At 51.7% G+C, this 12,821-nt stretch overlaps 1 protein-coding gene across 1 annotated transcript; it reads left to right on the top strand.

Moving 5' to 3' along the window:
- Nucleotides 1–222: 222 nt before the first annotated feature.
- LOC123082182 (cyclic nucleotide-gated ion channel 18) lies at nucleotides 223–3,677 on the top strand. Its single transcript, XM_044504568.1, has 6 exons — nucleotides 223–833; nucleotides 1,255–1,467; nucleotides 1,567–1,877; nucleotides 1,996–2,107; nucleotides 2,312–2,548; nucleotides 2,641–3,677. Exons 1-6 carry the CDS (start codon nucleotides 363–365, stop codon nucleotides 3,469–3,471), a joined length of 2,175 nt encoding a protein of 724 aa, XP_044360503.1. The 5' UTR covers nucleotides 223–362; the 3' UTR covers nucleotides 3,472–3,677.
- Nucleotides 3,678–12,821: the final 9,144 nt, after the last annotated feature.

The following is a 12,821-nucleotide window of genomic DNA, read 5'->3' as shown; positions in this document are numbered from 1 at the left end:
GGAGACCCTGATGCGACAATGAGCATGTAGGGTCATCTGGGTCAAGGAATTGAGGTGCCAAATTCACATATAATGGATTCCGAAGAGTTAATTTAGGTTCGCACAACTTACAAATAATGTCGGTTTTTTTTTTGTTAAAAAACATTGAAGGGTCGATTGGAGCTGTAGAAATTTGCTTGGGGAGAGCAGAGCACCCGCCCAAATGCCGTATGCCGATTTGGGGCGAAGCAAAGCACCCGCAACGCGCGGCCGCCGCACCACCTCGTGGCCCCGATGGAAGCCGCACCACCCACCCCACCCGCGCACGCGCATGCAATGCATGACGATCGACGCCCCGACGCCCACCGCCGCGAGCACCGCCCATGGCCGGCTTCCTCCAGCGCCACGTCCTCCCGCCCTTCCGCCGCCCGCCGCTCCCCTTCTTCCGCCACGGCGCCTCCTCCTCCAACCAGCCCCCGGGCCGCCGGCCATGGACGCCCAGCCGCATCCTCGACCCCGGGGACGACGTCGTCCTTAACTGGAACCGCCTCTTCCTCGTCACCTGCATGGTCGGCCTCTTCGTCGACCCCATGTACTTCTACCTCCTCTACGCCAAGACGCAGGCGTGCGTCAAGATGAACATGGGCATCGGCGTCGCCGTCACCGCCATGCGCACCGTCGCCGACCTCTTCTACCTCGCGCACATGATCCTCAAGTTCCGCACCGCCTTCGTCGCGCCCAGCTCGCGCGTCTTCGGGCGCGGCGAGCTCGTCAGGGACCCCGACCAGATCGCCATCCGGTACCTCAAGAACGACTTCATCATCGATCTCGCCGCCATGCTCCCGATTCCCCAGGCATGCCTCCGTCCCTCCCTCCTCCCTATCTCTCCATCGTCAATGCACGTATCCACAGCGACGCATTTCTTTTTCAAATCCGGCAATCTTTGTACCTATGTTGCTCGTCGCATGTGTCAAATTTCAGAAATGTCATTACAGTGTGATGAATTTTGACGTGATACAGTCAATCAATCCTGTGTTCCTTGTGAAGGACATGATTAATGTGCATGCAACGACAGTGCATTCAGACCTTGATACAGCTTCCCTGATCAAATATTGTGTTAGTTATATAGCTCAAATGCATAAGCAGGAATGTTTCAGAGAGTCAAACACAATAGCTAGCTAGCTAGCTAGCTAATTTGATGCGTTCGGCAATAGTCACATACTGAATACTACTACTAGTACGTGATAATTAAGCTGAGCAGGCCGATCGTTGCAGATCATTATCTGGTTTGTGATACCAGCTGTGAGCACCACCTCAGCAAACCACACCAACAACACGCTCTCGATGATCGTGCTGATCCAGTACATACCCAGAGTGTTCCTCATCATATCCCTCAACTCCAAGATCGTCAAGTCCAGTGGAGTGGTCACAAGAACTGCCTGGGCAGGGGCCGCCTACAACCTGCTTCTCTACACGCTGGCCAGCCATGTATGTATGCATGCATGCACGCCGTCGTCTTTTGTGTTCCTCGTTCCATTTCGAACAGAACAGAGCAATAGATTCACATGGTGGGTGTATGTTATGTAGGTTCTGGGAGCCCTGTGGTACCTGCTGTCCATAGAGAGGCAGTACACCTGCTGGGTGGACCAATGCACAAGCGATAATGGCACTGACCCCAGGGTGCCCATATGTGACATGAGCTATCTGGACTGCAAATCGCTCGAGGATCCTGTTCGGATGAAGTGGCACGCGGCTAGCAACATCACTAAGCAGTGCGGACTTCCCGGGGCGAGATTTGAGTACGGGTTGTTCGAGGATGCTCTGAAGCTTGATATCGTCGATGCGTCCTTCTTCGAGAAGTATCTCTACTGCCTCTGGTGGGGTTTCCGGAACCTGAGGTGTGCATACATGTATATAAAGATGCAGTTCTTCTGATGTCTGAACTGAGTATGCGATCATTATAAATAAACACATGATGATGCAAGGATAACTGAATTTGTGTTTGTTTTCTGCAAGTTCTTATGGACAGAACTTGCAGAACAGCACCTACGCAGGGGAGACTATATTCTGCATCCTGATCTGCATCATGGGCCTTGTTTTCTTCTCACATCTCATTGGAAACATGCAGGTATTTATTTATTTGTTATCATGAAATTGGATGCTCATTTTTCATGTTTCAGAAACTGTCCTAAAGCTGTGGTTATTGCCCAAATCAACATAGTGCAGAAAATTCTCAAACTTATGCTTTCATGTGCAAGAATTATTATCACCAGAAACTGTTCGCACCATTATGTTCACATACATTGTTCCATCTTGGCCTTTTGTTTCGCAGACGTACTTGCAGTCGATGACGGTGAGGCTGGAGGAGTGGCGGGTGAAGCGGCGCGACATCGAGGAGTGGATGCGTCACCGGCAGCTTCCCCTGGAGCTCCAGGAGCGCGTCCGGAGGTTCTTCCAGTACAAGTGGCTGGCCACCAGGGGCGTCGACGAGGAATCCATCCTCCAGTCGCTGCCCCTCGACCTCCGCCGCGAGATCCAGCGCCACCTCTGCCTCGCCCTCGTCCGGCGGGTACGTTGCCATATGCCATTTGCTCTTCGCCGCCGGTACGGTAAGGTGACTCCGACGCTGAACGTCGGCATTGATCGTGGTCTTGCTTGCAGGTGCCCTTCTTCTCGCAGATGGACGAGCAGCTGCTGGACGCCATCTGCGAGCGGCTGGTGTCGTCGCTGAGCACCAAGGACGCGTACATCGTGCGGGAGGGCGACCCCGTGAGCGAGATGCTCTTCATCATCCGTGGCGAGCTGGAGAGCTCGACGACGGACGGCGGCCGGACCAACTTCTTCAGCTCCATCACGCTCCGGCCGGGGGACTTCTGCGGCGAGGAGCTGCTGACGTGGGCGCTGATGCCCAACCCGAGCCTCAACTTCCCGCAGTCCACGCGCACGGTGCGGTCGGTGACGGAGGTGGAGGCGTTCGCGCTGCGCGCCGAGGACCTCAAGTACGTGGCCAACCAGTTCAAGCGCCTCCACAGCAAGCGGCTGCAGCACGCGTTCCGGTACTACTCCCACCAGTGGCGGAGCTGGGGCGCGTGCTTCGTGCAGGGCGCCTGGAGGCGGTACAAGAAGAGGAAGCTCGCCAGGGAGCTCATGAAGCAGGAGGGGCTCCTCTACGACGGTCAGGGCGACGCCGGCGACGACGACGGGCAGGGCGGGGCCGGCGCCATCGCCGGCGCCGACGCCAGCACGCCGCTGCTCGGCGAGTACAAGGGCGGCTCTGGCGCGGCGGCGTCGTCGTCCGCGGAGGGCGGCGACGGCGGCGGCACGCACCTGGGCGCCACGTTCCTGGCATCCAAGTTCGCCAAGAACACCAAGAAGGGCGCGCACCAGAAGAGCATGTCGCAGCGGATCGACGACGTGTCCACCATGAAGTTCCCCAAGCTGGCCAAGCCGGACGAGCCGGATTTCTCTTTGCACTCCGAGGACACGCTGTAAAAAGGAACACCGAACACGATACGTACACTGCGTGCAGCCGAAACCACTACCGTTTCTTCTCTTGTTCGGTTGTTCCTCCTCCTCTTCCTTTGTTGGGTCACTAAACGCTGGTCAGGATCATGAAAGGGCTGCTGCGTAGATAGATGGAGCTGGAGTCGCATGTTGTACTGTACACTAGTGCTGATTTAGTAAAGTTGATCTTACTTGAGAAACACTTACCAATGTAAGTCTACTCCAGCGATCCTGCCTGAATGTGAAAAGCTGACCAGACATGTTGTGAGAGGTAAGAACATCTACGACAAAGGCCCTTATACGTCTGCGGACGCATCTGAACACGCCACAGTGACCGGGCACATATCAAAAGTCCGTCTCCACAGCATGCTTCCTCAAACAAAATCCTCAAATCTATACTAGTTTCATGCAACGTGAAATTACATACGTAATTAAATACACATGTTATCGGACTATCAAAATTTGACATGTTCTAGTAGCTATGATAGTGAAAGAAGTTCATCCACGACTACCCTTGCCCCCTTGTCGTCTTGGTTGGTCGAAGATGCAAAACGGATCAAGGCAATCTGCTCACTCTCGGAGCTGTCCAATCCGTCACGGTCCTTGTCGGTGTCAAAACCGGCGGATCTCGGGTAGGGGGTCCCGAACTGTGCATCTAGGCCGGATGGTAACAGGAGGCAGGGGACACGATGTTTTACCCAGGTTCGGGCCCTCTTGATGGAGGTAAAACCCTACGTTCTGCCTGATTGATATTGATGATATGGGTAGTACAAGAGTAGATCTACCACGAGATCAGAGAGGCTAAACCCTAGAAGCTAACCTATGGTATGATTGTGTGTTATGGTTGTTGTCCTACGGACTAAAACCTTTTAGTTTATATAGACACCGGAGAGGGTTAGGGTTACACAAAGGTCGGTTACAAAGGAGGAGATATCCATATCCATATTGCCTAGCTTGCCTTACACGCCAAGTAGAGTCCCATCCAGACACGAGACGGAGTCTTCAATCTTGTATCTTCATAGTCCAACAGTCCGGCCAAAGGATATAGTCCGGCTGTCCGGAGACCCCCTAATCCAGGACTCCCTCAGTAGCCCCTGAACCAGGCTTCAATGACGATGAGTCCGGCGCGCAGTATTGTCTTCGGCATTGCAAGGCGGGTTCCTTCTCCGAATACATCACATAAGAATTTGAATACGAGGATAGTGTCCGACCCTGCAAAATAAGATCCACATTCCACCGTAGAGAGAATAATATTTTCGCAGATCTAATTTGCTGGCTTGTTTTGGCAGCATGACGTTATGTCATGGCCCGGTGATTATTCGAACTGTTTCCTTTAACCAGCCCCGCACATAACGCGAGGCAGTTTTTCGACACGTCTTGTCAAAGCAGAGATCGTGTCCCCTTATTACGGGATTCTCATCAATACGGGTGTGGGTAACCCAACCGCGCCATCAATTACGGCGCTTGGGGGATAAGCGAGTTTTACCAGGAAAGTGGGAACGCTTAGCTTCGTCCGCCCATATAAAGGGATAATGATTCACCTTCCTATCCACGCCTTCTTCCTCCTTTGCTTATCCGTTTTCGCACACTCGAGCTCTAGCGCCCAAGTCCACACTTCCCACCTCAACCTTCTCCAACCATGTCCGGAGTGGGAGGCAGGTGGATGGTCTCCTCCGTCACGGAGGGAGACATCAAGAAGCTGCGCGGAGCCGGATACTTAGCCGTGAACATCGCGCATCGGCTGCCCACTGCGGGGCAGATCGTCCCTACCCCAGAACCTCACGAGAGGGTAGTTTTCCTTCACCACTTCCTCCGCGGACTAGGGTTTCCCCTCCATCCATTCGTCCGTGGTCTCATGTTCTACTACGGGCTGGACTTTCATGATCTGGCCCCGAACTTCATCCTCAATATTTCGGCGTTCATCGTTGTGTGTGAGGCTTTCCTCCGCATCCGGCCCCACTTCGACATGTGGTTAAACACTACTAGGAAAAGGCCTACTAATGGCGCACCGGTTTTGCCTATTAATGGCGCACTACCGGTGCGCCATTAGTATCACGCCACTAGAATTTTTTACTAATGGCGCACCACTGGTGCGCCATTAGTATCTGGTATGCTAATGGCGCACCAGGAAGTGCGCCATTAGTATGTAACACCATGCGCCATTAGTATGCCTCCCGGGGGGGCATATGTAACCATCTGCTTTGTCATACTAATGGCGCACTCTGTCTTGATGCACCATTAGTATCCTTTGGCGTACTAATGACGCACCTTGTGGTGATGCGCCATTAGTATGAATATTTGTTTTTTTTTTACTTTTCTGATTTTTGCACAGGTTACAAAATATATTATTTGTCAGAATATAGACAGTAGCACACAACAACAGCAGATTCATCGAATACAATAGAAGATTAGTCTCCGAATACAATTCATCATATTAGTCTCCGAATTCAAAAGACCGAACAAAGATAAAACATTACAAGTCTCGAGACCGCGAGTATCGAGTTTGTCTTCACATTAAAAGTCGATATCAATCATCTAAACTACCATCACATAGAAGAGAGCTGCGGTCATCACGATGAGCATCATCGCGATCAAACTAGTCTTCATCCGGTTCCTCCAACGCTCCCTCCTCTCTCCCGCTAGATAGTGGACGTATCTAGATTCGGCCTCCGCCCTAGTGGTGTACCCTTTGTAACTGTTACCGCTAAAACGGTGAACCTGTCTCCGACACTCCTCCCAGCCGTCGTAGACTCCAGGAACCTTACCCTTGTACACGACATACAACGGCATCTCTATGCACAAGCCAAACAACAGACAATACATACATAAGCAATATATAAGTATGCAACAAAAGGATCGGAAGAGAAAAGCAAGACATTAATAGCACGATTCATGGTCCTACTAATAAATAGCATCGATTACATCTAAGTTGAACGACTGTCCAAACCAAAGAGACATACAATTCATTAAAGTTTAATTACAACATGAGCCAATCAATGTTTCAGAACTACACATCACTACTTTCGACTCGACTCATGGACAAGAGCGTGGATGAAGCCGCCGTCTGTCGTGATGGTCATGAAATCGTGGGTGTTGTCAGCCTACATTTGTAGCATTCCGTCTATCTCAATGTTGGATGGTTGATATCTGAGGAAGAACTGCCCCGAGGTATGAAGGACATCTTGATGGATGATGTCCGCAAACTCCGACTGGATGCGAAAAAATTCTTGTCTAATGTCCGCGTCCTGGATTGCCGACAAGCTCGCGACCCAATCTTTGAGATTATTTGGTAGCAGAAGGTGATGATGGTCCCTTACGATCGCCCGCATATGATGGAGGGCGTAGTAGGCATCCTTCTGACCGGCAGGCGGCTGCTTGACGCAGCAGAATGTCGTATTGTGGGCGAACACGTGCTTGCCGTACTTACGAACTGCCCTGATGATGGTGCCTCCAGATTTGGCGTAGCCAGGGAGAACATCATCAAGAACTTTCTTGATATTTGTGTAGTCTATCTTGGAGTTACGGTTCGGGTCGAAATACGTGGCCATGGAATATTTCGGGCTTAAGAGGATGAGTGTGCAATGTGTGTCACTGCACAGAACACGGAATGTTAGAAAAAAAAGAACGATCGAAATCTAAGAAATCATATGTTACGGGGCGGTTAAGGGATGACTTACTCGGGAAAGTAAGGCACAAGGAAGTTATCCTTATCTGGGTTTGCCAGAATGACGTCTTTGAGGTGTGAACTCGCGACTTGGCGGTCCCCAGCGCTGCTCAAGAGCTTGGCACGCATGTAGAAGGGGTCGACGATCACGATGTCCGGGGTCTTGTCTCTAATGATCCGCATCTCCATACTCAGCGAAAACAGCCGAACGAAGGTGTAGTGCAGCGGATGAAGGTTGAACATAGCAAAGATGTCATCAAACCGCAGGACGATCGTACCCCCGATGGCGCCATCCACAAAGCCCTTGCCCTCTGGCACCTTGGCCACGAAAACTGGGTATGCCACATCATTCTCTCTGAGACGCTGCTTCTCCAAAGAAAGAACACTGTCGTGCAGACTCCGCATAGCACCGGTTGCAGCATTGAGCATATTTGTCGGTAGCATCGCCCTACCCGCCACATGCACCCTCCTCGAGATATCCTTAGGTGAAGGTGGCCCGTCCTGAGCACGGATCGTACTCGGTGCCGGCTGGCTCGCACCGGCGGCCTTTTTAGTCGGCCGTTTCCGGCCCTTCTTCTTAATCTGCTGTAATGGGACCGAGTTCTGCTCACAGACCGCCTTCTTGAGCGTGTTGGGGCTGATAATATTTAGCACCTCCGCTATCTGAGGCTCGATGAAGGCGGCAGCTGGAGGCGTCTCCTGAGAACTGAACGCCAGACGACGCCTGTTGCAATTGGATTTCTCCGCCGTACCAGCTAGATCGCGGTCGTCTTGTTTGGGTTCTTGAGAAGGAGGCCCGCAGAACTCGTCACCGTACCCATGTTCGGCAAAGTACTTATCGACGTTGGTAAATGTACCATCGTCGTTGTCGTCGTCGTCCGGATCCTGTGCCATATGCATGTCCGGATCCTGTGCCATAGGGATGTCCGACATGTCCAGTAGCGTTGCGGCGTTCTTGCCATGACTTGGCGCTGGCACGACTGGCGGTCTTATTTGTGGGGTGGTGTCCCCCGCCCCCAAACGAATCTGACTCTTCGGCCAAAGCGGGGGCCAGCTTACGCAGGCGCTGAGGGTCATCTCATCTTCTTCGTCGGCCCCAGCGGGTCGAATCGGAGGTAACAGCTCGTCGCAGCCTGGCAGCACCCGAACCACTTCAACCCTATACATTGTGGGTGGCATCGGATTACCGTGGAACACGGGGTTGCCCGGTTGAACGATTCTGCCCTTGGCGACATCGACCAACTCGCCGCCCACGAAGTGTAGGAGAGTGCAAGGAACATTGGCGGCGCCCTGCGAAAACATGTAGGGCGTCAGGGATGCCCAGTCAAAGGCAAGGAGATGAAGTCCTCGGCCGAGAGGCTTAGTTACCGTGATGCCGTCGAGCTCGACTAATGTCGAGGCACCGCCAACGGCGGGCGTGCAACTGACGGAGGGGCCGCTTGCTGACGAGGTGCCGGCCGGCGTACACCAAGGTGCATTAAGCTCCAATGCCGGTGTCGAAGACACTAATACCGCCGCCTCCGGAGACACCAATGGCGCCGCCGCCGTAGACACCAATACCGCCGCCGCCGGAGACACCAATGGCGCCGCCTGCGTGTTGTGTGAGTTGCTGGCCGTGAAGCTGGGAATCGGGGGCGGCCCCTGTTGGCCACCCGCAATCCACGTCGTTATCCCATGAATCAAGGTAGGCATAATGCCGGTAAGCGTCGATCCCAGTTGTTGTTGCACTTGCTCTTGGACCATCTCCGGAATCTGCGCCACTTGCGCCTTGAGTGCTTCAACCTCGCGCGACTGGCTTTCCGAGCTGGTCTTTTTCTCCTTTCGCCCACCAGTGCCATAGTATGACGACCATTTTGTGGACAAGCCTTTGCCGGCCACACGACCAGCTGACGTCGGCTTATTGAGCTTATCCCTGTTTTTCATTACGTTCAATGCCCTATTCAAAGGGGTGTCGAAAGGGGAGCTCTGAGACGACCCCGCGCTACTGCTTTCTTTGTCCTGCGGAAGGAACGTGAACCATTTAGAAATATTGGGGATTAATTACAATGCAACCATATGGAGCTAATTACGCGGGGGTGTATTCCTTACCAGAACAAGCTCAAGCTCCTTGGTCTTCGGATCCGTGGTAAGCTCCTTTGTTACCGGGTCCTCCTTGTACCGGGCCCTGAGAAAGTTCCTGGTCTGCTTATCACTGTATTTCTCGAAGCGGGGCGGTAGGCCTTGCTCGGCACGCTCCGCGTCCTCCTTGTCCCATACAGGCTCCACCACTCTGTAACCGCCGGGACTGAGTTGGTGGACCCCTATGTTCAACTGCTGCATTTCTTTCCCCCACTGACTTGATTCGGAGGTTGCGGGGCTCTCGCACTTGATCTTGAACTCCTTGTAGTCATCTTCGCTCATCAAAGGATATTTTGCCTTGATCTTCTCATAACTATCACCTTTGTCAATCATTGCCTTCACCGTGCTTTTCCAAGTAGACAGGGCCGTGCTCATCGTCGTGAGGGCGGCACCGTTCACTTTATTACCCGAGAGGCGTGTGTTTGCGAACTCAGCGGGGAACTTGTATCGTTCGTGCAGGTTCGTGAAGAGGAGGCTGCGCAAATTCCCTCGGTCCTTATGCCTTAGGTTCTCGGTGTTGATCGAGGCGGTGCTCCGGAGAATGCACCCGAGCTGAATTGAGTACCCCTTGACTACGTGTTTGGGCGCCGTCGGATGCCCGTCGGAGTTCACTTCAGTAAATTCCTCCCTGACGGTGCCGAGCGCGTTCGGGCGCCGGTCCTTCCGTTGCCTCTTCGGTTGGCTGCCATCTGTGCGTGCGCCGCCATCATCAGTGTGGGCCATGTTTCGCTCTAAATAGGAAAAAAGTTTGGTCAAAAAAGTTGGTTATTGTCAAGGAACAATATCACGGTCTCATCATTTAGGGTTTGTCGACACCGAGGCATCCTAAAAGCTAAGCTTTTATCATTTAGGGCTTGTCGACACCGAGGCACCCTAAAAGCCTAAGCGTACATCATTTAGGTTCTCATCGACACTGAGGCACCCTAAAAGCCAAGGTTTCATCATTTAGGGTTTGTCGACGCCGAGGCACCCTAAATGCTAAATTTTCATCATTTAGAGTTTATCGATGCCGAGGCACCCTAGGTTGGGCCTAATCACTTGGCACTAATCAGTTGGCTCTATTGCCACCTATGTTGGGTTTATCATCTAGGGTTTATCGATGCTGAGGAGAATTTCTAAGTTGGGCCTAATCACTTGGATCTATTGCCACCTATGGTTTAATGCAGCAAGAATAAAGGGGCAGTTGATCCTACTTAATTAAGTACTAAGATACCCCGGCCCATGCATTAGTAGCAAGTACCTCATATGTCCGATTTTTAGCAAAGTCATGCTAAAATTCACGGAAAATTTCAGCATGACCTTTGCTGAAAATAGGACATATGGAGTACCCGAATTTGCCGGAACGGAAGTTAATCGACATTCCGGCAAACTCAAGGGCCTCTCAGGGTACCTGCAAAATCATCACGACACGAAGGGCCTCTCAAGGGCCTCAAGCAGCAGCGGCGTCTCCCAGGACCCCATTTTTTTGCTAAATTTCTTTGAGCAACAATCAGAGCAGAAAATTCAGCATATTTCTATACAATTTGTTTTGGTATATATCAGGGTTTGGCTGCATTTGCAAATGCATTCCATGTACTGCAACCCTCGAGAATTCCTAGCATGAGGTTTGTCCATCACTTTTGGCTCACTTATTAATCTACTCATCCTATGTCAATATCCACATGCTATGTCATCTGATGTTCCTGAATCATTGTAGTTTAGGCACCATACAAGATTGTTAGTTCAATGTGCTTTATATCCTAGTTATACTACTGCAGGAAAGGAGGATCATCATACACATATATATGTATAGCAATTGACAGGAGCTTCATCATTTTTAGTAACAACAATACATATATAGCAATTGGAAGCAAACAGATGTACACATAAGATAGAAATGTAGTGCTGAAAGTTTAATGCTTACAAAAGACTTGTGAAATAGTGAAAAATATGGAGTCACCAAGTTGGCTAAGAAACTCCCAAAGTCCACTAGCAAATCCAAGATCTAATCCTGTTACACACATCATAACAATTTAAGATAATTAGGATAAGGATAGTAGGAAATGAAAAAGAAAGAGCTCAAAAAACAATCACAATAGAAAAATAATAAAAACCTAGTCCTAGAAGAAAATAAATCCTAAAAGAAAAGAAATTCTAAAATCTGGAGCAAGTCCTAGCAGTAGTAGTCCAACTAGATGGCCACCACTACTACTCCTATCTCTGTTTAGCATCATCCACACGATAGTCCTAACTCTGTGAATTTCACAAATAAAATAGAAGTCATGTATATAGTTCAAAGTTTGAAACATAAGGCAAGATAGTCCCAATCTTTGAGACTTCTCTTATGGTATATATATACTGATTAATTACTGAATTTGAGCATGTTGTATCACCTGCGGACTATTACGCGGTCGCGATGACGGAGCTGGGAGTGCATGGCAAGCAAAGAGGAGAAGGTGATGTGAGATAAATAATTATCATGAGCAAATTGCAGGGCATATGAGTTTTCCATTGGAATTTTGTTTGACACAGTTGAACAACAAAGAAGGTGCCGTAGAAGCAGCTGCTACTGCTAGCTCCACTACATACATACTAGCCACTCTAAAACTACATCAAAATCAATGGGAGATGTATTCATAAGCAAGTTAAGCCCTGGAAGAGCGCAAATGTACAGACAAGAACAAGGCATAACACATCAAAATCTTCATAAACAAGTCATATATCATAGGAGATCTATTAAGCCCTGGAACGGCGGAGACATGGGCATGGAGAAACGCACCTTAGTGGAGAAGAACGGGGAGGGCCAAGAGGAGCGGGACGCAGAGATCTTAGGAGCAGATACCTCCACAGACGGTGAGGCCGCGGTGGCCGGAGGTGGAAGAAGGCACAGACGCCATAGACGGTGGAGGCGTCGGTGTCGTAGAGGCGCCGGAGACCTTGCCCTGCGAGACAGAGAAGGGGCCGTCAGCTGCGCAGGCGGGGGGCAAGGGGAGGAGGAGGAGGAGGGGCAAGGGGAGGAGGAGGGTCGGGGGGCATACGGTGCTGCGTCGCTGCTCGGCGCCGACGGCGAGGAGGAGTCCGGCGAGGGTTGGGGCGGCAGGGGTGGGGGTGCGGGGGCGCGGGGGAGGCAGGGGTGGGGGCGCAGGGGCGGCGGGGGTGTGGAGTCCGGCGAGGGTCGGGGCGACGGGGGTGGGGGCGCGGGGGCGGCGGGGGTGGAGTCCGGTGAGGGTCGGGGCGGCGGCGTCGTGGGTCGGGGCAGCGCGCGTGTGGATCTGGTGGCGAGGATGAGAGGGTCGAAGGGGATCTGGCGAGGGAGAGGGAGGATAGCTAGGAGGAAGCTTACTAATGGCGCACCACACCTCGATGCGCCATTAGAAATCTTTTTTTAGATAGCAATGGCGCACTCCGCAGCGGTGCGCCATTAGAATGTTTTTTTATTACAGTTCGAGCACAGGTTATATTGTACCTAACCCAATCCACATTATAACCTGCCCACTAGCCCGACTGGTCAGCACGCAGCACACACACTAGGAGGTCCTGGGTTCGATTCCCAGGCTCTGCAATTTTTTTTGCATTT

This window comes from Triticum aestivum, chromosome 4A (genome assembly GCF_018294505.1).
Source record: "Triticum aestivum cultivar Chinese Spring chromosome 4A, IWGSC CS RefSeq v2.1, whole genome shotgun sequence".
Taxonomy (NCBI): Eukaryota; Viridiplantae; Streptophyta; class Magnoliopsida; order Poales; family Poaceae; genus Triticum; species Triticum aestivum.
Note: the sequence above shows the minus strand (reverse complement) of the source record. Positions and strands in the feature narration are given on the sequence as shown.

What these genes read in the sequence shown, in the direction of transcription:
- LOC123082182 (XM_044504568.1), top strand. Translation starts at nt 363, where the DNA reads ATGGCCGGCTTCCTCCAGCGCCACGTCCTCCCGCCCTTCCGCCGCCCG. An exon ending in TGGGGTTTCCGGAACCTGAG is followed by an intron (nt 1,878 to 1,995) that starts GTGTGCATACAT and finishes GTTTTCTGCAAG; the next exon opens with TTCTTATGGACAGAACTTGC. An exon ending in GCCTCGCCCTCGTCCGGCGG is followed by an intron (nt 2,549 to 2,640) that starts GTACGTTGCCAT and finishes TCTTGCTTGCAG; the next exon opens with GTGCCCTTCTTCTCGCAGAT.